Genomic DNA, 24,005 nt, shown 5'->3' on the forward strand with positions numbered 1-24,005 from the left:
TAATTTCTTCTTGTTTAAAGCTATTGTTTCCCAAAACATAGTTTTTTAACTTGCCTGCATTCCCCAATTTACTCTTATATCTATTATCCATCCACGACAAATCTCATTAACAGCAATATATAGTCTTGATTTACTCTCAATAATTATTTAATGAGCTCTGTTCTCATCATCAGTCCCACATTGAATGCGACATGTTTCTCTGACACATTTGTGGCCAATCACGTTGGGCGATTCCAGTTATTCATTTTTTTCGCGATTTTTCTGTTAATCAAGAGTCTGATACATCACAGAAACTCATGATTGATTCCAAATTGTAGACAATTCATCCTCTACAGTAGATGAGATTTAAGAGTTCAGACCGGTTTTTTTGCTCCAAAACCCCCTCCCCCCTCGTCCATCCCGCCACCCCTTCCCCCCACCCGCAGGGTGGGGGGTGTTCTAAAAATAGATTTCCCCTTCCCCCTGCCCAGTGGTGATGAGGGGGATGAAAAGAGAGAGATATATCTCTCTCTATCCCCTTCCCCCTGCCCAGTGGTGATGAGGGGGATGAAAAGAGAGAGATATATCTTTCTCTCTCTCTCTATTTCTAAAAATAGATTTCCCCTTCCCCCTGCCCAGTGGAGATGAGGGGGATGAAAAGAGAGAGATATATCTTTCTCTCTCTCTCTCTTTCTAAAAATGGATTTCCCCTTCCCCCTGCCCAGTGGAGATGAGGGGGATGAAAAGAGAGAGATATATCTTTCTCTAACCCCTCCCCCCTGCCCAGTATAGATGAGGGGGATGAAGAAAGTGAGGGAAAAAATAATTTCCCTTTGAGGGGGAAAAAATTCCCTTGCTGACAGATTGAAGTGAATCCTTTTCTCTAATGCTATACTGACAGATTGAAGTGAATCCTTCACTCTACATCTATACTGACAGATTGAAGTGAATCCTTCACTCTACATCTATACTGACAGATTAAAGTGAATCCCTCTCTCACATCTATACTGACAGATTAAAGTGAATACTGACAGATTAAAGTGAATCCTTTTCTCTAATGCTATACTGTACTAGTAAATCTCTACAATAATCTAAGTTCTATAATGGGTCATATTATGCTTGGTTTCCAACTGACAGTCAAGAGTTCAATCAAACTGTTTATGAATGTGTAAAAAATTGAGCTCTTTTGCTGTACAAACATCCCAGTCGTTATTGTTTAAGTGTTTTCTCCGACAATATGTAAGTATAATTGGAATGAGCTAGCATATCTAAAAATACTTACATATTCTCAGACCTATTTCACTCGGGCCAAAATAATACTCAACGTCTATAGTTAGCCTACCATGAAACTGTCTTAAGAAGATACGATTTCCGCTCACATTTAATTCCCATGAACGAGAATTAAAACTTCTGATGTTATCCTTATTCAAAACCACTGATTATTCTTTCGGCAACTTAATAGTGTGTTTAAAGTCGCCTTCACTATCAACATCGATAATTTTAAGGTGAATTTTGCCATTATCGGCAAATGTTAGCACAAACCAATCATAAGGATAAAATTCAAAACCCGAATCGAGTAGTGGATTTGCTTCTACAGAGAACTCATTGAAACTTCTCCAATCGAAATAGTTAGACAACATGTTGACAGTTCAAGCATTTAGACTAAAGTAATGCTTGCGCCTGCTCGTGTGCATGCTACACTCCCTTGTCTAGACAAATGACACGTGTGCTCTGCTCCCTGTGAGGTCCCCCTCTACAGATAAGTCTGATAACTCCTGCATCGAAAAACCGTTACATTCAATCATAGACACATGAAAAAATGTCTAGACTGATTTATCGTGTTGAAGCGACATGTGTTTAACCGTTAAAGTTCATTATACTTCAAATTTCACTCTCCCATAATATGTCAAGTGTTATACTTTCACATAATTTCAGAGACTAAACCCTTTATACTCACCGCCTTCATCTTGAAGCAGCATGTGTTTAACCGTTTAAATTCACTATGCTTCAAATTTCACTCTCTCTCTCATAATATGTCAAGTGTTATCCTTTTACAAGATTTTATGTTTTCGGGGTCAATGCGACCCCTTTGTACTGTGCTAAACCCATTTTTTCTGTAATAATTTCGGCTACCTGATTTTCTGTAAGGTTATGTTGTTTGGCCTCTATCCAGTTCATATTAAAACTCATGCGTGCGTATCCGCTCACAATATCGAAGGCCACTCTGTGGATGAATAAATTAAGATAATCTATGAATGGAGCCGAACATTGCAGTCTCATAACAGAGCCCTCTTCCGAATTTTTAATTGCCTCAGCTATTTCATCACGAATTTTTTTTTAGTAAAAATTTCCATCACGAACGCTTTTCACAGCGACTTCCATCTCGTTTTTCTTAATAAAATCTCCTATATCATTTTTAGTTGCATACTTTTCTGTAATTTGATTAATCAGAATAGCAATAGCATCTTTTGTAATGAATTGTTCAATACCGTCCATAATATTAGCTTTTATTGCACTCGCCATTTCAGATAATCATTTTTCAAACTCTTCCTTTGTTAATGAAGAACTAGTCAATTTCTGCAAAGTAGATTCTAAATATTGCTTATCAATTGGTGATGGGTGTGTTTCATTTACTTTAGTAAAAATTTCTGTACTAAGCTGTTTTAATTTAGTATTGAAATAGTTTCTGTCCAGCACCTCCAAATTCTCAATTTTATCCGATATGGCTTTTAATTTCTCATCTAAATAAGCTTTATCAACTTTATCGTTGTTTATACTGTTCAACTGGGATGAAAAGCTGTCTGTTAAAGTTTTCACTTCTCCTAGAGCAGATTCTAAAGTTAGAGTTCTCTCTGCAATAACTTTATCGATATTGGCGCTAAAATTTTAGACTCAGGGGAACTTGAAACGTATAGAAATCTACAAATTGGGGTACCTTAATTTTTTTTGGAAAGCAATACTTTCCTTACCTATGGTAATAGGGCAAGGAAAGTAATAATTCAGCAACTACTGCAAGCCACATGTTTATAAAATAGACAATATAGTATGAAAATGACAACCTCATCTCAAATAATTCAAGCAGTGTTTCATTACAGCCTTTCTAGAGGCAATCAGCTGCTTGCAATTGAAATAATTCAGTTAAATATCTCGTAAATTTCCAGCTTCTAGCATACAATTTGGTACACAAAGCATACCATGCAGCCGCTCTCTGAACTTTAAAATTCCTTGGAGACCAAAATACGATCTTCTGACTACTTTTGACAATTGGAAAAATAATTTCAATTATTTCTGAGAAACTTTCTCGCTTCCACCACCCACCTATCTTTTGAAACAAAAAAGTTTCCAGCATGTCGAAAATTTCATGTTTTCTGCTTGAAATGTCTCGACATTGATGAACATAAACATCAATTAAAAAATAACTATTGATCGGATAAAAATAATCCAGACACCAATAGAGAGGAGACATTCTCCCTGCTAATTTGATATAAAATTATTATGCATTACGATGCCCCATGATTCTGAGAGAAGTGATATTCAAAAGAAAAACAAATTTTCGCAATGTTTCCAATTTTATCATAAAAGTTAGATTTCCTTTTGATCCTTCAACCCTGAAACTTTTCTAGCACTACTAGGATATCAGGGATGATATTCTACATCCAATTCTAACGTTGAATTGGAAATTAGCTATTTTACACAAATTGGCAACCATGTAATTCTTCGGATGGAGGGCCAAGTCTCAACTTATTTTACACAAACTATAACAGCATTCTAACACGTCGCGCCAACACTCCCCTCCAGCTATTGTCTGGCAGTGTTCCAAAATTTTTTTGGTTTGTGTGATTACGGAGATATGTTCATCACAAGAACGTAAAGCGAAGTGACAGGGCACATCCAAATGTGCGCAGGATGACCGTCTATGTCTATGCTACAGACTGTGGAAGGAGAAATGGATTTCTCCTCTTCATGTTGAAAGTAATATCTCACAGACTTTAGTATTAAGACCAGGACACATATAACCGCACCTACAGTAGCTATATTACCCTATTGGGTAATATAGTTTAAGGCATTAAGCCTTAAAGGCTTGTATATATATGTATGTACAGATTCGCACGAACAATTTATTGTATGGACACATGCCTCGGCATTCATTGTACGCCCATGTGGACGCGCTCCAAGTATGCCTCTGCATTCAAAAAGCTATCTGATTTGCAGACGACACAAAGACATGGTAGATTTAAATTACATGGTAGATGTACTGTAACCCAGGACCTCCTATAAACTAGCAAATCTCAGTTCGTCTAGTTCCTGTTTAAAATACCATTGCCAACCACCACTTACGGCGGCCATTTTTTTCGTAGGCGCAGGTCCGGTACCGTATATAGAAAGTCCTGTGTAACCGCACCGAGCCCACGCTGACGTACGGCCGAGCTAAGCCTGTGACATGGTGATTGTGGTAGAACACATGTATTCATGTGACAGCCGAGTGGCACCAGTGTCTCAGTTCTGTAGTGCTACTGTGGTCTGATTTCTGAATGTGTTAAACTATTGTTAATAATATAGGCTAACACTATTACGGCCGTTTGCACAGTCGAAGCTTAAACTCGATTTAATCAGCTGGTGGCTTGAACTCGAAATAAAACACATTATAACAAACTAGACTTGATAAACTTTTGAATTTAAGTCCAAACATTTGAAAAGAGAAAAGTTCGAATTTAGATTTTCTACAAACCAAATCTAATAACAAAATAACACTCACTAATCACTTAGAACTGTAAAATAATGATTAGCTTTGAAAATGTTCATATAGGTACTTTAATTAAAATAAAAAATAATGGATCTTGAAAAAATCATATCGTTGGTCATGTCAACAAATCAGATAATGTTGATAACGTCCAAAGACCTTAAAGAGATAGACCCACGATGCCTATGCCTTCCCAATGATAGCTCTTACTTGAAATTGAAGGCCGCCATTGGGGTATTTTAGTATGAGATATTATATATTATTCATTTGTAATACTATAGATCACACAGGCATTGGTGGCATTGGTATGTAATAATCTTATGGGTTGCCCCCTCAATGGCGGATTTCAATTCCAAGTACGACACTAGTGCTGCATGTGAGTCTATGCATCTTTAAGGTCTTTGATAATGTCGGTTTATCTACAATATTATTGTCAGATAATACTTCTCGTGAGATCCGCTGATTGATTGCAATAGTTCAACAGCAGAACATAATTCTGTCTCACTCCCACACAGGCACTCGCATCTTCCATTATTGACAGACTTGACAAAATTATCATGTTTTTCCAAGAATGAATAATTATTATCCTTTTCATGTCCTTCAGCGAGTTTTCCCAGGAATGAGACCATGTGCAATCAAATTTTATTATATCAAGAACCTCCTATATTGCAAATTTCATCAAAATCGCTAGAGCTGTTTTTGTGATGTGTTGGATATAAATATTGTAATATTACATTTTTTCTCGATTAAAATCGAATCTTCAATTCGAGATCTATAAAACTTGATAGTAAATATCAGAGTAATCGATATGCGGACAACTTTTAACTGAGAATTTATCATAAATAATTGTGTTGCACATTCCATGGTATCACTGAAACAGAGTTAACAGAATTAACAGATCATTATAAATATAGAGGATATATAAGTTTAAAATAACAGTTTCGAAATAAAGTTTTATTGAGAACAAATGTAAAATGTAAATTCTAAACTTGTAATTTATAATTTTTTGGAATTTAATCGGTGACGTGTTCATAATGTCGACACTGGTTTGAGGTGGGGCTTTGCTCTGTACTTGTTAGCTTCTCTAAAAAAAATGGTGGCTGGCTATGGAAAAGTGTTTTGTGCTCTCTGAATATTTTTCTGTTTAATTGAAATTTATAATGTTTTAAATTGAGTTTTGAACAGTTTTATGGTGTTCTAATTTTGTATAATTTGTTTTGTGTGTCTACAAGCCTATAGCCATTGTTTTTTAACTATATAAATGGATAAGTATTTAGCTTGTAATGATGCTAGATGTTTAAGTGTGTAAGGTATTGTTTTGTGGATTTGTGTTGTATATTGCCAAAATTCTTATGAAGATTATAAGTTGATTTGCTCTGAAAACTGGATTTCTCATTCATAAGAAATAGATCCATTCATAATTTATCAAGAGTCTACCATTTTGGAGCCGATAACTTTCTTTAGGTTAATAGGTGAGAAATGCTATCCAACCTATTTAGGAAAAATTGGTAGCACAGCAATATATCCATATACCCAAATAAATACGTACGGTATATACAGAAATTGCTCACTTAATATAATAGGATATTCATTATTATACTGTACTTCAGTATTCAGTGATTGATATAGCTTTAAAGCTGTGCAAAGGCTAAAAAAAACTCTCTACTGGTGATAATTTTCGATTTGTAAACTATCGAGATATCAATATTAAATAGTTTTCATGGGAAAACATTTTTTTCTATCATCACTTTTTGAGATATGAGTGCCTAAAGTTCAGATTTTTGGGACAACATTTCAAATTCGGTGAGAGATAAATCCATGAAATTTAAAGGATGAATTCTTCATGGTATTGTTGCTTGAATAGAACAAAAAATTCAAAAATATCAATTTTTGAAAAGTTGTTCAATTTACAAAAAATGGCCAAAATTGAAATTCAACTAATAGTTATTTTTGGTAAATTGAAAAACTTCCTCAAAAATTGATATTTTCAGTAAATTTTTGTTTTATTCAGTCTACAATATCGTGAATAATTTATCCTCTGAATTTCATGGATGTATCTCTTACCGAATTTGAAATGTTCTGCCCAAAAAATTTAAACTTTAGACTCTCATATCTGAAAAAGTAATGATCAAAGGAAAAATGTTTTCCTGAGAAAACTATTTCATTTTGATAGCTCGATAGTTTACAAATAGAAAAACTTTGAAAAATATCACCAGTAGAGAGTTAATTTTCAGCCTTTGCACAGCCTTATTCAATTCTGATACAACATACAAGCTAAAATTGACAGACAACTTTTACTTTGTGGCACTGGCTAAATCTAACTCCCTTCAAGATGGCAGATTTTGGAACACTATTCTGTTAAAGTTTCCCTTCTGTATGTATTGTGTTTCTTTAGGGTTGTTCAGATACTTCACTTGTATCGATACCTTACTTTTGTTTCGATTCTAGATAAACAACTACAGTAATATCACGTAAACCCTGAGTACATTCAGAGGTAGGTGTTTGATACTCAGGTGTTGCTCCTGGACGACTTAGCTCAGCCGCAATGTGGGCGGGGAGAGGAGGCAAGTCGAAGTTCCTCTTCTTTGCTCTTTGTACCTTAGCTGGCGTGGACAGCACCTCCTGGTGCTTCTGGCGGCGTGAAGGTCACTCTCTACTCTGATGACATCACTTTGAGGTAATTTTGTATTGGCCTCATGGCTTCGGTTCCGCTATAGTAGGAAGAGGAAGGACGGATGGCAGCCAACGTGCCACTGTACCAGGAGGTAACGGATAGAAGGGATGGCAGCCTAAGGGCCGCTGTACCCGGAGGGAACGGACAGAAGGGACGGCAGCCAACGGGCCACTGTGCCCAGAGAGGATGGACGGCAGCCAACGGGCCGCTGTGCCAGGAGTGATGGGACGGCAGCCAACGGGCCGCTAATTCTGATGCCCTCTCAAGATAAAATTTCTAGACCGCCTTGCTGGATTTCTGTACCAAATTTTATCATGTTCTGTCAATTGAGAAGTCATAGAAAACGCAGGAAAAACGCTCAAAACCGCAGATCTTGGGTGAAACTTAGGCTTCTTAATTTCTAATACATTTTTATACCTCTGCTGAGCCTGTGTACTAAGTTTGATCATTTTTTCCTAATTAGTTCTTGAAAAGCATAAAAACGCAATTTTTGGGCGTATCTTTGGAAACTCTTTCAAATCCGTTCTTAGTGCGCCTCTGGATGGCTAACTGAAAAAACCTGCCAAATTTGAACATATTTGGTCCAGTAGATTCTTAGTTCTGTTGATTATGAATGAGTGAGTGAGTGAATGAATCATTGCTATTTCGCTTTTATATATAGTGTAATATTACATTTTTTCTCATTTAAAATTGAATCTTCAATTCGAGATCTATAAAACTTGATAGTAAATATCAGAGTAATCGATATGCGGACAACTTTTTAACTGAGAATTTATCGTAAATCATTGTGTTGCACATTCCATGGTATCACCGAAACTGAGTTAACAGAATTAACAGATAAATAGATCATTATAAATATAGAGGATATATAAATTTAAAATAACAGTTTCGAAATAAAGTTTTATTGAGAACAAATGTAAAATGTAAATTCTAAACTTGTAATTTATAATTTTTTGGAATTTAATATCGGTGACGTGTTCATGACGTCGACACTGGTTTTGAGGTGGGGCTTTGCTCTGTACTTGTTAGGTCTCTCTCTTAAAAAAATGGTGGCTGGCTATGTGTTCTAATTTTGTGTTCTCTGAATATTTTTCTGTTTAATTAAATTTTTAATGTTTTAAATTGAGTTTTGAACAGTTTTATGGTGTTCTAATTTTGTATAATTTTATTTGAGTGTTTACAAGCCTTTAGCCATTGTTTTTCAACTATATAAATGGATAAGTATTTAGCTTGTAATGAGCTAGATGCTTAAGTGTGTAAGGTATTGTTTTGTGGATTTGTGTTGTATATTGCCAAAATTCTTCTGAAGATTATAAGTTGGTTTGCTCTGAAAACTGGATTTCTCATTCATAAGCAATAGATCCATTCATAGTTTATCAAGAATCTACCATTTTGGAGCCGATAACTTCCTTTAGGTTAATAGGTGTGAAATGCTATCCAACCTATTTAGGAGAAATTGGTAGCACGGCAATAGATACTTTTGTTGCAATACTTACTTGGTAGTTGGTATCATTCTTTTGTTGTGATACTCGCACAAAATATCAAGGTTATCATGAAGGTAAGAAGGGGTTCCTACCTTCATGAACGGTGTGATCACATTGAATGTGTATATGTGTAAAAGCACATCAGATCATGCAAAGGCCAAAAAACAAAAAAGTGACTTGTGACTTGCATGTAGCTCCTCTGTCCTTTTATTGAAGGCAACCAGCAAGTGCACGCGTTCAGTGTGAGTGTTTCTAACTTCCTATTGCTCCTTTCAGATTTTGTTTCTCATCTGCACGCTTGGTCATGTATGATGAATAACCAAGCATCCATTTGCACATTTGCGCATCCAATGTAATCACACAACAGTTGACCAATTTTGAATTTTCACAATCGAAAAAAATGTTTTCATTCAACTCTTTTTCAGTTAAATTTATTTTCATTGATAAGAAATTTAATTTACGTTTATTTTCCAGTGTTCAGCTATTTCTGCTAAATCCAGTCATCTGACAGATAAATTCACTCTCGCTTTTTTCTATTTTATAAAATTTCGAATAAAATGAAATCAAACGGAGCTCTCACTCTCTCTCTCGAGGGTTGAGGGTAAGAGAGGGCTGGTTGCGCCCTAACTCCGCCCTCCTAGGTAAAAATAAAGGCATTCTATTCTCATTAAGGCTGTGCAAAGGCTAAAAATAAACTTTCTACTGGTGATATTTTTCAAAGTTTTTCGATTTGTATACTATCAAGCTATCAAAATTAAAAAGTTTTCTCGTGAAAAATTTTTTTTTTCGATCATTACTTTTTGAGATATGAGCGCTTAAAGTTTTAATTTTTGTGCCAGAACATTTCAAGTTCGGTGAATGATAAAACCATGAGACTTTAAGCATAGATTCTTCATGGTATTGTTGATCTAATAAAACAAAAATTTTCTGAGAATATTATTTTCTCAGAAAGTTATTCAATTTACTAAAAATGATCAAAGATAACTTTTAGTTGAGTTATTTTCGGTCATTTTTGGTAAATTCAATAACTTTCTCAAAAATTGATATTTTCAGAAAATGTTTGTTTTATTAGATCAACAATACTATGAAGAATCTATCCTTTCAATCTCATGGTTTTATCTGTCACCGAACTTGAAATGTTCTAGCAAAAAATTCAAACTTTAGGCGATCATTTCTCAAAAAGTAAAAGTATCACCAATAGAAAGTTTAATTTTAGCCTTTGCACAGCCTTAATGGGATGCACACACCTTTGTGACCCAACTCTTCCTACACTCCTTATCCATAACATTGGCTGGAACAACCTGGGGTTGCAATGTGGAAACGCTGCGAACTTCCAGTCTTGCCTTGGTGTACAGTGTGGCTGAATACTGCGCACCAGTGTGGGCACATAGTGCACATGTGGGAAAGATTGATGTGCAGCTAAATGAATCCATGAGAAAAATCAGTGGCACAATAAGACTAACAAAGACCAACTGGCTACCTGTGCTTTGTAATGTCCTGCCACCAGACCTCCGCAGATTGAATAAGACAAGACAACTTGTTAACAGGGTTGTCTCAAGGAATGAGTTGCCAATAGCTAAGGAGCTAAATAATGCACCAGCAAGACGGCTACAATCTAGGAGGTATCTGAGATTAGATGATCAGAATGGTCAGGATATTGGGACAATTTGGAAGGCAAGGTGGTCCTCTTCATCAGTAAAGAATAAACACCTAATTGAGGATCCAAATGGAGAGGTGCCAGGGACACTGCTTGGCGTCGGCAGTGGTGCTGTTTGAACAGGTTCCGGACATCTACTGGAAGATGCGTCCAGTCTCTTGCCTTATGGGGCTTTACATCTGACTCATACTGTGAATGTGACGAGATACAGAGAATGGAGCACTTGGTTTCAAACTGCCCTCTGTTCCCATGTGAGGGAGGATTGCAGGAGGTGCATGCGGCAAGTGATATGGGGCTTAAATGGATCGAAGGAGTATTGCATAGAATTGACATTTGAGGCAAACCCATAGAGGACTTTCCAAAATATGCAGTAATACTGCATATAGCATACTGTCCTTCAATGTACATATTTAATGTAATTTTTGTTTTGTGTTTTTTAAATTATAACAAGTCACTTCTGACGCTTCCACATGCTGGCCCATAAAGCATAAGCTTATATTATATATATCCATAACATTGGAATGATAGAACTATAATAAAAGCAAAGTTGTGAAAGGCGTATGGATTCTACTCAAAAAAAATAAACACATGTACACCATTTTTGTCGATTAAATAAAAGTAGCCTATTACATTTTTCTATCAAAACTAGTTTAATACAAAATCATTAACATAATACTTTTTCACTTGACAAGTAATGTGATCTTAAAAACTACCTATTTCTTGGCCTTTTTCATGAATGCTTTCATAATGCCATCTCTCATTTCTTCCAATTCATTTATCTCAGATCTGTACTGAGCAATGTCCTTGTCTTTCGAGTTGATAGATTCCTCCAATTTTGAAATGTGCCTTTTATGGTCAGATATTTCCTGGAAAAATGAGATGAAACCTTATGCATTTCAATTTTTTACCTCTAGGGTCTAAGCTATTATGGTGAAAGTTTTGGGAAGCAACTACTTTGTACACAGCTATTACCATGTCAAGCTATTTCTTTACCGTGGTTTTTAATACAGTTATTGGAGAAAAAATGATTATAATATTTTCAAATCTTATGAATCCAAGGATAATTCACAATTTTATTTGAATCCGAATACTTTAAAATGGATAATATACAGAATGTTTACGAACTGCCTACCAATACTCTAGGCTAGGGCATTGTTCCAAGCTAACAAACATATCTAAATATCATATTCAAATTGTCCGGAAGTCTTTAGTTACTCACACAGCGACCATTTTGCTTTTTTCACTCATTATTTTTTTATGAATAATGGTTGAACAATACATATGAAATTGAAACTCTGCACAATCATTTAAAACAACTGGACAAAGCTACAAAAAATTATAATTTTTCAAATTCATAAAACAAAATGACCATTTAAAATTTTGTTTCTTGAATAACTCGGAAACCGTTGGTTTTACAAAAAATATACATGAATATCTTTTTTCTAGTAAATTGAATTATCTATCGATTGGTACCCGATTTTTTAAAATTGGATCAATATAACTGAGATATGGCAGCTATAGGACACCGCTGGGGGTTAGTTGCAATGCATGAAAGGGCATGCGGCTTAAGTCTGCCACTACAATGCAACAGTCTCCATTTGCTTTGCATGTCATTTGTAAGCTATTTTAGATTATTTCAAACTTATGTTACATAAACCTCTTGGTCTTGGCATAAGTTAAGAATAACTGTAATTTATTTCGCTTGAGTAGAAAAAAATTACGTAGAAATCTGTTAACAATAGGCTTTTTATTTACATTAATACAGAAACTTCAATACACTGTGGCCACCTAGATCTCCAGACTTGACGCGACTGGACTTTCATTTTTGGGGACGTATGAAAGAACTTGTTTACTCTACTCCAGTGGAAAATGAAATTGCGTTGGTGGGTAGAATTGTGGAGGCTGGGGCCGAGGAAAATGCGAACATTTTCTAGTCAATGGAAAACCGTTCCAGGGCAGTAGCTTTATCTAGTTGTTATAAATGATTGTGCAAAGTTTCAATTTCGTATGTACAACCATTATTTAGAGAAAAATGATAAGTGAAAAAAGCAAAATGGCCGCTGTGTGAGTAACTGAAGACTTCCGAACAATTTAAATATGATATTTAGATAAGTTTCTTACCCGGGAACAATGTCCTAGAGTATTGGTAGGGAGCTCGTAAACACCCTGTATAATATATTTTCGCCACACTGCACAGAAAGCAGCTGTTTTCCAGTCCCTACATAGATCTGAAAGGCATCGATTGCAGACGACTCTCGTCTGACGTCAGAACAGGTTTCTTTCCGGCCTAGGCCGGAAAGAGTACACTTTCCAGCCGCTAACATGGAACTAAGAAAGGTGATCAAAAAACTTTTCATTATTCAATAATTAAAACATTTATAATAATATCATCTTATTGTCATTTGGAAGAATAACAAGTATAAACTCAACCTCCCACATAATTGAACATCATCTTTTAGGTTATTTAGACAAATCAGAATAAAAAATAAAAATACTTGGACAATTTCCTGATATTCAGATTACCTCTGATTTGCTAGAGCTATCACCTTCCACTTCTGCTTTCGGAAGTGATTAGTAAACAACTATTCTCATATATATATATTGTTTATTTTTCTGTGTGGCGAAAAATAGCGTTCGCACCACGGGCAAAAATGTTTTTCCGGCTCTCAATCTTTTCTAGTCCTCGGCCTACGGCCTCGGACTTGAAAACCGATTTCGAGCCGGAAAAGTCTCATTTTCTGCTCTAGGTGCGAAATATACTATTTCATAGGTATACTTATTAATTTTTTGATTGAATGAGCTAGTACCCTCCTTTCTGCTTTTTCCTAAGACATGACTTCTAGATTATTTATTTCGACACTCGAAAATGGCGTAATTAGCCGGAACTTTTATTGGAAAAAGAGAAAAAGGGTAGGCCTACCTACTGCTACTAGTTTATAAAAAAGAATAGTATAATAAATCAAGAATGAAAATTGCATTAATTTATGCTATTAGAGGCAAAATTCAAAGCTGTATCAGGTAGGTACTCACTTTATCCTTCATTTTCAAAGCATCGTTGGCTTCGACTCTGGCAGTTTCCAAATCTTTTTGGAGGACAGATATTCTTTCTTCAAGACCTAATGTCAAAAAAATAAACATTAGAAACAATATTGACAAAGCATAAATGATGTATTATTAGAAAAGCATATTTTAAACAGAATTATTGAATGAGGTTCAAACATCTATTTAAAATACTATGCAATTTCCAAAATTTCAATCCAACTTTAATGCAATAAGTCACAAGCATTTGCTCTTATGTCAAATGTAATGGGATGATCTCACCTTTTTGTTTGTCAGTATGGTGTTTTATCTGTGATACAAGTGTTTCATTATTGGACACCAAAGAACTATTCAAAGTTTTCATTTCTTCCAATTCCTCGTTGAGAAATTTTATTTTATTTCTCAATTCTTCGTTCATGTTCTGCTTTGCTTTCAACTCTTCAATAATCTGTTAAAAAAAGAAGATTTTACATGCTTTCTTAATTTTACACACATGTGAATTGAAACTTGACAATATAAAATATTGAAAAAGATAGAATATATATAAAATATCAAATCTGTTTTGAAAATTAAAATTGTTGAGCAGAAAATGGTGGTATGGATTGGAACTACAGTTACGAGTGTACTAGGGAGGTTGAAAGATGGATAATTCAGGAGTAACCTACATTAAGAAATAACATTTTAAACTAATGGTATTCTTCAGCTGTCCGACTGGGCAGAATTCATGGTTTCTGAGTTAGGCTATTTGAGAAACAACATTTTAAATGACCGCCATTTTGTTTTATGAATTTGAAAAATTATCATAATTTTTTGTAGCTTTATGTTGTTATAAATGATTTTGCAAAGTTTCAAATTCGTATGTTTAACCATTATTTATAAAAAAATAATAAGTGAAAAACAAAATGGCCGCTGTGTGAGTAACCGAAGACTTCCGGACAATTTAAATATGAAATCTAGATATGTTTCTTACCCAGGAACAATGCCCTAGAGTATGGTAGGGAGTTCTTAAACACTCTGTATGTTGAATCTATAAATTATATAAAAGCGAAATAGCACTCACTCACTAGCTCATAAACAGAACGAAAAATCTACTGAACCAAAAACGTTCAAATTGGTAAATATGTTAAGTTGACCCTTGAGGCGAACCAGGAACGGATTTGAAAAAATCCATAGATACGCCCAAATTCTGCGTTTTCCAGCTTCTTTTGCGTTTTCTAAGCTTTATCGAGAGCTAATTAATTGAAAAATGCTCAAATTTAGTACAGAAGCTCAGCTAGTAAATGTTGTGATAGAAGTAGACTTTGAAATAACGCTAAAGATAATCCCAAAATCGAAGGGTTTCCAGTGTTTTACTGCGTTAAATTAGCTTTTTTGAGATCAAAAGAACAGAATATTTGGATTCGCATCGCTCATTCAACAATATTAATATATTGGATAAAACAGACGATTGGGATGACAGTAATCTATTGAAGTACGCACATTGGCACACCGGTTGCGTGCAGCATGCACTCCACGCTCCATGTCACAGAGCTCGTGCTTGTGCTTGGCGATGAGCTGCTTTGAGTCTAGGATGGCCTGCTCCTTGGCGTGCAGCAGAGCGAGCAGCCGCGTCGACTCGCCGCTCAGGCAGGCCAGCCGGTGTCGCAGCTGCGTGCAGTGCCAGTCCACACTCGCCAGGTTGCTCGCCAGCACCTGCTCAGAGTGCGCCATTGACGCCATCTTGTACTGGTACATTTCCAGCACAGTTTCCGCGCCGATTCCCTCCATCTGTACAAATGAACAAACTATTTAATATAGAAATGATTACATAGTACCCTTTTTCAAAACTTTTTTATAAAAACACATCAAAAACACAACTAGTTTCAACTTAATTTTTGGGAAAAACTTGAAAATGGCTTGAAAGCAGAAACTAGTTGAGTTTAAAGTGTTTATTATATAAGAATTTGAAAAAAGGATACAGCACAATGTAATTATTTCCATATTCATTAAACATTCTTGTAGGGTAGTTGTAATTATTGATATTCATTAAACATTATTGTAGGGTAGTTGTAATTATTGACTAAAGACGCTTTTGTGCATATGTATGTGTGTGAAAATATAGATGCATAAATATTTAAAAGTTTATAGTCATCGAATAAGTGATTGTCATAACACGATTCTAACAGAGAATGAAATCTTTCATAAAAATTGGTCAAATATTTATGCGACTATATAATATATGATCATACATTATGACTGTGTGATTGGGTCATTATCCTCTGAATCAGAAACATAAGTATAAATCAATCCATAAGAATAAATAAATAAATAATTATTTCTGAATCTAAAGAATAGAGAGGGAAGATCACTGCAAAACCTGTGCGCAGAGGCCAAGTATATTGTTCTCTCATTACAAACAGCTGATCTGTGTTATCAGGAAAGGGTATTTTTGTGGCAAAATCAGTATGTACTGCAAATTAAACATCAGATTAAAAAAAATGATTCCTTAACTATTCCTTGATTGGAATTTATTAATCCAAGAACTTTAATATTATTAATATTATTATCTGCACTTAAAAATGATGATTTTGAGAAAAGTCATCTGTCAGATCAACAAGTGCTATGTATGCTAGAAAAGCGACACGTGTAACGAAGAATTGAATACAGTAATGGTAGATACAACTGCATGGTGAATGTTTCAATGTCGAATAATGGTAAACGCAACTGCATGGTAAATGTTTCAATTACGAATATTAAAGCTCAAAGTACAAATTTGTATAGCTAATAAAATATTCAGAGTTAGTGAGTGACTTTCATCGCAGGCAAGACCATTTATTGTGCAAATTAAGATAAGCACCGTGTTATCGAATCTCCTGTTTGAACAGGGTCTGCTGGAGGCCAATACTGTTAGCAGGCATTTAGGCATATCAGCTGCAAAATTACTTCTCGGTGATTAAGAGCCCACCTTAGGTTCATTTACAGGTCCACTTATTACTCGCCATCATTCCTCTTATTAATTCATAACATACTGAAAAAGTTATAAAAGAGTATTAATTCTTAGTTGAACATTATAGTGTTGTATAACAACTCAAAACTACAGACAAAAAAATTGAAATGAGAATATGTCAATCATCATTGGTGAATTTACAAAAACATTAAGATGACAATGTTTTCCATTACATACCTGATTGTTAGCGATAGCGTTTGTGACATTATTGATACAGTTATCAAGTTGCTTCTTCTGAATATCGGTAAAGAGAGGAGCACTGATGGTGATTTCTGTTCGACTGTTGTTCGGCAGACAGTTATTTGGTGGAAATGATCCGTTGAAATGGCCATTACGATGCAGTGCGGCATCAGGTACCAGAAACGCACTCAGTTCTGCCATAGATTGCGATATTTCATCCAGTGTACTGTGTCATAAATATTTTACAATCAGATTACTTGTTCGCTCATATAAATACGATACTTTTCAAATATTTAATACACAAATAAAGAAATGGTTCTACAATAAAATTATTCGTTCATTGGTTTGATTCAATTAGCCTAGGAAACATTGATAAACAAGCCATTAGCCCCAATGTGTGTGGAGAAGATATTTTAGCGTGTGAGTAAGGTAGTTGATGAAACTTGAAACAAAACAAATGTTCTGGAACATTATTACTAACTTCAATAGATTATTTAGAGAAAACGTTTGCAAGATAATGTGTCATTCAATATTATAGTTTACATAATTGAAAACATCACTTCAAACATTGGAATTTCAAATATAAATTCGCGCTTCACGTCTCAGCAGGGGGCTCTGCCCCCCTGTGAAGCCCACCACCCACGTGGTTCCACTGGCGGGAGCCCCTTTTGAGGTGGGGTATGTTACTTCGCTCGCCCACTTAGATGATATTATGATGACTCATGAGGCCAGAATAAAAACAAAGGGACTAAAGCATGATCATGGAACATAAAACATGTCGAAACAATCAGACATATTGATTAGAATGACAAAATAAGTATGCAACATCTATTCGCCATGAACATGTAAATGGAGGGTATTTTGAAACGTCAAAAGCGCTCATGGCGGAACATTTCTGTCCAGAATGAAAAAAATATATTTCAGTTGTCTCATCAACTGTGAAAGTAACACTATTAGTATTAAGGCACTTCTGCTATCAATTCTGTATTCCCAAATATAATGTAATTGAAGAAAATTGATTGTAGCTTTCAATGAAAATGATAGATCATGCATAACCGTTATGAAGATTCACTCAAACTGTCAGCATTCCTTATGAAAACATCTATTATTCTTCCCATTCAACTAATGCCGATATATTGGAGAGTGTCTAATTTACATAGAAGCAAATGACCATACGTTATTTATCACACCTGCATTGGAGTTCTCATAATTGATTGAATTTCAATTTTATCTCATATGTAAATAGTCAGACTTTTAGATGAAAGTCAAACTGTCAAATCGATTAAATAACTCCAATTTGAAGTTTCAAAATTGATTATTAAAATGCACTTTCTACTTTATTTTTGTACAATACCTACTGAAGTTGATTCCACAACCACTGAACACTAGAATTTAGCCAACATAAATTGCATAATGATATTTCAAACAGACTCTTCTACTTCGCCAATGTGTTAAATTATGGCCTAATCTCCTCATTTGCTGCTTATTATTTTTCAACAGAGAGCAGATCGGCTGTTTTCACACTTACCGATTCCTCGACATGACACTACACAAACGGACAAGAAGCTCTCCGATTGGTTGATTCTCTATACGTCAAACTAATTGGCCAATCGAAGAGCTTCCTGTCCAGTCGTGTCGTGTCGTCCGGGAATCGGTAAGTGAGAAAACGGTCATTGGCACTCATAGCGAATATGAATCCGATCATAGATCCCATAGTTTCACAGTTGTTGAACTAACTGTATCCAGATTTTTAATAATCTTGTTCAGAACAAGCAATATCCCAGCTTTTTAAGTCTTTTCATTCATTCATTCCATTCTACCCCTTTTCCATCATAGCGCTCTCTTCGCTCGCTTACAAAGGGGATACGCCCCCGGATATTGGCAAGTAGATCACAAGTGACTCACAAGCTAGCTCCGCTCACCCATTTTTTGATTAACCAACGCTTTACAAACTATTGATCATTTTATTTTTCCGATTTCAAGTGGCTTTCAACTTATTTTTCAATGCTAGTTTCTCAGGAGTGAGTTTTAAAATTCCGTTACAATGACATTATTCACTCAAAATCCTTAGTTCTATCAGCTCATGCAATAATTTCTTTCAAAAAAATCAATATTCGAGATTTCTTCATGAAATCCCCATTTTCAATTTTTTCTGTAATGCTTCTTCGGGGATGATTTTTCGAGAAACTGTTATTCCACAAAATGATGTGCAGTTTTGAAAGCTCTACAAGATTGTTATCTTCATTTCGCAGAAAAATGGAAAATTAACATGTTAACCCACCGTAAACATTATCTTTTTCGATTTTCTAATAAAATTCTCGCACATATTTGTTAAAACCCACAAGTTAACTTCCACATCCAGCAATCAAATCCGTAAATTTTTCATTAACCAGGAAGCTGATTTTTGGGTTGTTTCATACAGCCAAAGAGTTGTTAATAACTCAATGGGGGATGATTTCAGATAGAAACTTCAAATACGGCTTTTGCTCACTATACAACACTTTTTCGATCCATTACAAGAAAAGACATGAGAAATGGAAGAATAAGAATTTTTTCTTATTTTTTCTCCAAACCCTGTAAGATAATACTCTAAGGATATTCTCTAGGATTTTCTCTAATTATCATAATCGGCTTCACAATATACATCCAATCATAAAAAATTGAAATTCTTATCAAACTAGAAAGTTGTATGATTTTTCTCATTTATTCAATTTTCATTAAAAAACCATAATTAAAAATTTTCATGTAATTTCTTGTGATTTTTTGAAAATCTGTCGAATGGTGTCCTATAAATTTTTTGAAACTCGTTCTCATGGTGGCAACAGGTTTTCAAATCTGTCCTGTTAGCAACAATATCTCAATAGATCTTTTCCCAATCCCCCTATCCTGGAAGCTCCATTTCTTTTCGATGGATTTTATTTTCTCAGAATCCCGTCTCCTAGGCATTAACTTCACCCTTATAATAAGAAAACTGAAACTTTTCACCCAAAATATTTTAATTCATGATTTATGAAAATCAACCCTTTTTCTAAGTAGATGGCTTCCAAGGGGAGGATTCAAAAAACTTATTCAATACAGCAATCGATTCTGCTGTCGATGCTCTATTTGAAAGAAAAAATAAATTTTCGAATATTTCAATTTTTAAAAATTTTATAGTTTTCACCCCTATACGATCTCTACGCTCAATGAGCCTGAAGAGCTGAAAACTCAAAAATAGTTATTTACTATCACAAACCATTTCCCGCAAAAAAACCAGAAAATTTCCCGGAAATAAACCAGAAAAATATTTATAAAAGATGACAGTATAACCTGCTGTCGTTTATTTGCTGCAGCAGTAGCAAAACCAAGGATTTGATTTGTTTATCTCCAGTGTACAAAGCTGTTGCCAAGCGAGTTTGAAGTCTTTTGCTCCCCTTCAAATCATTCAACAAGCTATTCCAGGCTTGGGACGTTTTTGACAATGATGAAACTAGTGCGAAACTCTGAAATAGAACATACAAATTGCTTAAAGAACTATACAAGGAATATTAATCTATTGGCATAATTTTACGTTCTGATGTGAGAAATTTAAATAAATAAATATAAATTAAATAATAATCTATATTTATAATATAAATTTAAAAATAAATATTTTGTTTATCAATAATATGTAGCTCTCAATTTATTAAAAATGACTGATTATATTGCTGTTCATAATCAAATATTTATGTAAGAGAATCAAGGTTTCCTCATACTCAGAAATTCAATAACAATAAGAATCAAATTCATTCGGGTTTTCTCTTCTGCTGCAAAGCATTACTAATAAAAGCATAACATTATTTAAATTTATTTTAAAGACTAAAACAAATTTCTTCCCAAGTACCAAGTAATATCAGTGTTTTATCTGATAAGACACTGACGTTAGTATTGAAGTACACTCCCTTGATACTTGAGTACTGAAGATGAGCCTAGAGCCTAAAAACCAACACGTAATATGAAAAATCAAGTAAATTGCTGTAGTAAAAGTGGAAATTCTAGATTTGTGGAAATTATTATAACAATACACATCAGTTATTAATACAGCATATTCCAAGAACGATCTTTTGATCGCTTCCTGGGTAATTTTCCTGATTGATTGAATAATCTTGTAATAAATAAATACCTTTATATACAACGCATTCAAAGTGGAATCGAAAAGATTTTCGGAATTCGAACATGTAAAATCTGCATTGAATATATCCTTAATTACCTGCAACAAGAAGCACATAGGCCAAACAATTTATGAAATTAAGTGAAGGCAGTCTCAAAGTTTTTCTACTTCAAACGTTCGTGAACTGATGGCGACAATGCCACAAACGGTTGAAAAGTAACTTCAGTCCTTTGATGCACACATTCCTCTGCTTACGATATAATAATATATAATATCATATAATAATATATAATATAATATAAGAATATATAATATAATATAAGAATATATTATTATAAACTTTCTTTCATTGTGATCCTTATTTGCTTCAATTGTGATTGTTGCTCCAGCACAACCTTCAACTTGCCAGTTTTCACCCATCTCCAGTCGCAGGCGCTTAGTAGAAGCATACGGACGACATCTCGTCATGACTCCCACAATGTTCTCAGATTGGCTAAGAATTAGTAGTTGATAATTAGGCACTACTCACACTAGCGAAATTTGAATCGCGAAGCGACTTCATACATCAGCGTCATGTATACATCACGTGTTGACTTCATACATCAAGTGAGTGTTTTTCAACTACGATGCCAAAATTACAAATTCAAAAATCAAAAATGATTGAAAAATGCTGAATAACACTAGCTTATTGTCATTTTAAAACTAAAAAATAACCCAAAACCTTCCTTCAAGCTAACTTGAAGCTTTAACTAACTTCTTAACACTAATCTCGAATGATTGGAGGATCCTTGTTTCGATTTTTATTCGTTGTGCACTCCAGATCAATCAATTGGATACCGTACTCGAAACTAAGTTTCAAGGCGATTCGACATGCAAGACACCAAGAGACTTTGAGTATCGTCTTTTTTCGTTAGGGCTATTCTTAAATAGAAATAAAAATCTAAGTACCCTTTTGTAAAATTGTGAGTAAACTATTTTAAAAAAGGGTACTTGAATTTTTATTTTCATTTCGACTTGAGTATCCTATATATGTTCAGTAAAGGTTGAGATATGAAGTGAAACCAATAGAATGGTAATGAGAACGCGTTGAATTTGTTAAATGTGTAGTGAAATTCTCCATTTTACACAATTAAAAAAATTTGTTAAAAGTCGGAATGACTGGTATCCGCAACTGGAGTCGTACGATTTGAGTTCCGCTAGTGTGAGTCTAGCCTTAGCCAATCGAAGGACATTCGAAGTGTCATACGACGATCGGTAAGTGTGAAAACGACCCACTTTATTTACAAGGGGTTGGTTCCTTTATCCCTCTACTTTACTCCCGAGGGAAAAATTAGTACTTCAGTATTCGGTTCCAAAGAGTAAGATGGGACTTTAAATGATAGGAAGAGTAAGTCATTATTATTTTCCGAAGAGCCTGAAAAATTCACCTTTCCATTCTCAAGTTTTCATAAAGTTAAGAGATTTAGGTAATTTTCCATTCAGTTCAATTACCTAGTACTGTACTTGAAAAATAAATGCTAGTTGGAGATGCCGTACTTATTCTGCCGGTAAGAGATTTCAAATCTCCTCTGCTTAAACATTGAGCCATGCCCAATGCCAAACCCCCTATACCCTATACTTTGTACATAAGCCTCTTTATAAAAAGCTGATCTCAATAAAAATACAGTATATGATGAATTAACAAACCCGCTCCACTATATCGTACTCATACTATAGACATCGATCAAATCTCAATCAGAGTTATAAGTATATCAATTGCACCAATCACAGAATATATTGAAAAGGACCTTTAAAGAGACTTCTGAATAAGATTCATGAGTTGTAAAATCGCTTCCCGGTGGTTCGGAACCCACCTAAGAACTGTAGGTCCATTCATCTCTCATTATCAAAATTATTTTGCCTATTGCCCTTCCATTCATCACACATCTCTATAACACTTCACTCATTTCTTCTGTTTTCCCCACTGAATTCAAAACCTCCAAAATCATCCCTCTCAATAAAACTTCCAATCCTTCCTCTCCATCTGATTATCGTCCAGTTGCAGTGCTGTCAATGCTGTCCAAGGGGCTAGAAAAATATGCACATGAACAAATTAATGGTCATGTTTCAACTTTCAACCTTCTCAATAAACTCCAATCAGGCTTCAGGAAGGGATACAGTACTATGAGTGCCCTTTTATGTGTAACAGATGATACGCTTGGCTATGGATAATGGACAGCTTACTCTGATGGTACTGATTGATATGAGTAAGGCCTTTAATTCAATATATCATCCTCTTCTTCTTAAAAAATTGATTAATCTGGGATTTTCAGCCAACAGCATTGCCTGGATTAGATCATATCCAGCAGATAGACAGCAGTGTGTACTGGCAAATGGAGGTCAATCTGGGTGGCGGGTGGTCAATGGGGGTGTGCCACAGGGATCGGTGCTGGGCCCTCTGTTATTCAGCTTATACATTAATGACTTACCTGACAGACTGACCAATACTAAATATCACATGTATGCTGACGACCTGCAAATTTACTTGCATTTTTACATTGACGACTTTGACAACGCTGTTAACAAAATGAACTTTGACTTACTCAGCATCACGGAATGGACATCACAACATGGTTTAAACATTAATGAAAACAAATCAAAAGGAATAGTAATAGGACATAATAGACGCTTACCTAACCTTGACTATGCCAATGGACCTTTTGTGACAATAAATGACCAACAGTTGGAGTACTGTAATACAGTAAAAAACTTGGGTGTCTTAATGAACAGACATCTCGACTGGACCGAACACATTACTAGCATTTGTAATAGGGTCTTTGCTGGCATACATTCTCTGAAGAAGATCAGCCCTTTTCGACCTTTTCAGGTAAGATTGATGATGGTAAAGACCTTCCGGACCAGAAAATCTTTCCGACCTTTCTCTACTGTGACGCTGTTACCCATGACATGACTGTAGCACTGTCTGATAGGCTTCAGAGAGCTCAAAATTATTGCTTAGGATTTGTTAATAATCTAGATCGAGGTGAACATATCACTCCCTACTTCGTTCAGCTTGACGTGCTCAGGCTCAAAAGGTTTCGATCCTACCGCATACTTATGTTTCTATTTAAACTAATCGCCAATAAGAGCCCTGATT

The 24,005-nt window shown here is 35.0% G+C and overlaps 1 protein-coding gene across 2 annotated transcripts in view; it reads right to left on the bottom strand.

Moving 5' to 3' along the window:
• Positions 1-11,161: 11,161 nt before the first annotated feature.
• The window catches only part of LOC111058743, a 44,467-nt gene continuing 31,623 nt past the window's right edge, over positions 11,162-24,005 (bottom strand). For both annotated transcript variants that reach the window (XM_022346308.2, XM_039427499.1), the window contains exons 7-13: positions 20,882-20,968; positions 20,050-20,222; positions 16,738-16,966; positions 15,054-15,341; positions 13,857-14,022; positions 13,566-13,651; positions 11,162-11,401 (exon numbers count right to left, since the gene is read on the bottom strand). In XM_022346308.2, the coding sequence (XP_022202000.1) occupies positions 11,249-11,401; positions 13,566-13,651; positions 13,857-14,022; positions 15,054-15,341; positions 16,738-16,966; positions 20,050-20,222; positions 20,882-20,968 (1,182 nt within the window). In that variant the 3' untranslated portion in view covers positions 11,162-11,248. The remainder of the gene's footprint in view (positions 11,402-13,565; positions 13,652-13,856; positions 14,023-15,053; positions 15,342-16,737; positions 16,967-20,049; positions 20,223-20,881; positions 20,969-24,005) is intronic.

Source organism: Nilaparvata lugens, chromosome 4, assembly GCF_014356525.2.
Source record: "Nilaparvata lugens isolate BPH chromosome 4, ASM1435652v1, whole genome shotgun sequence".
In the NCBI taxonomy this organism is placed as follows: domain Eukaryota; kingdom Metazoa; phylum Arthropoda; class Insecta; order Hemiptera; family Delphacidae; genus Nilaparvata; species Nilaparvata lugens.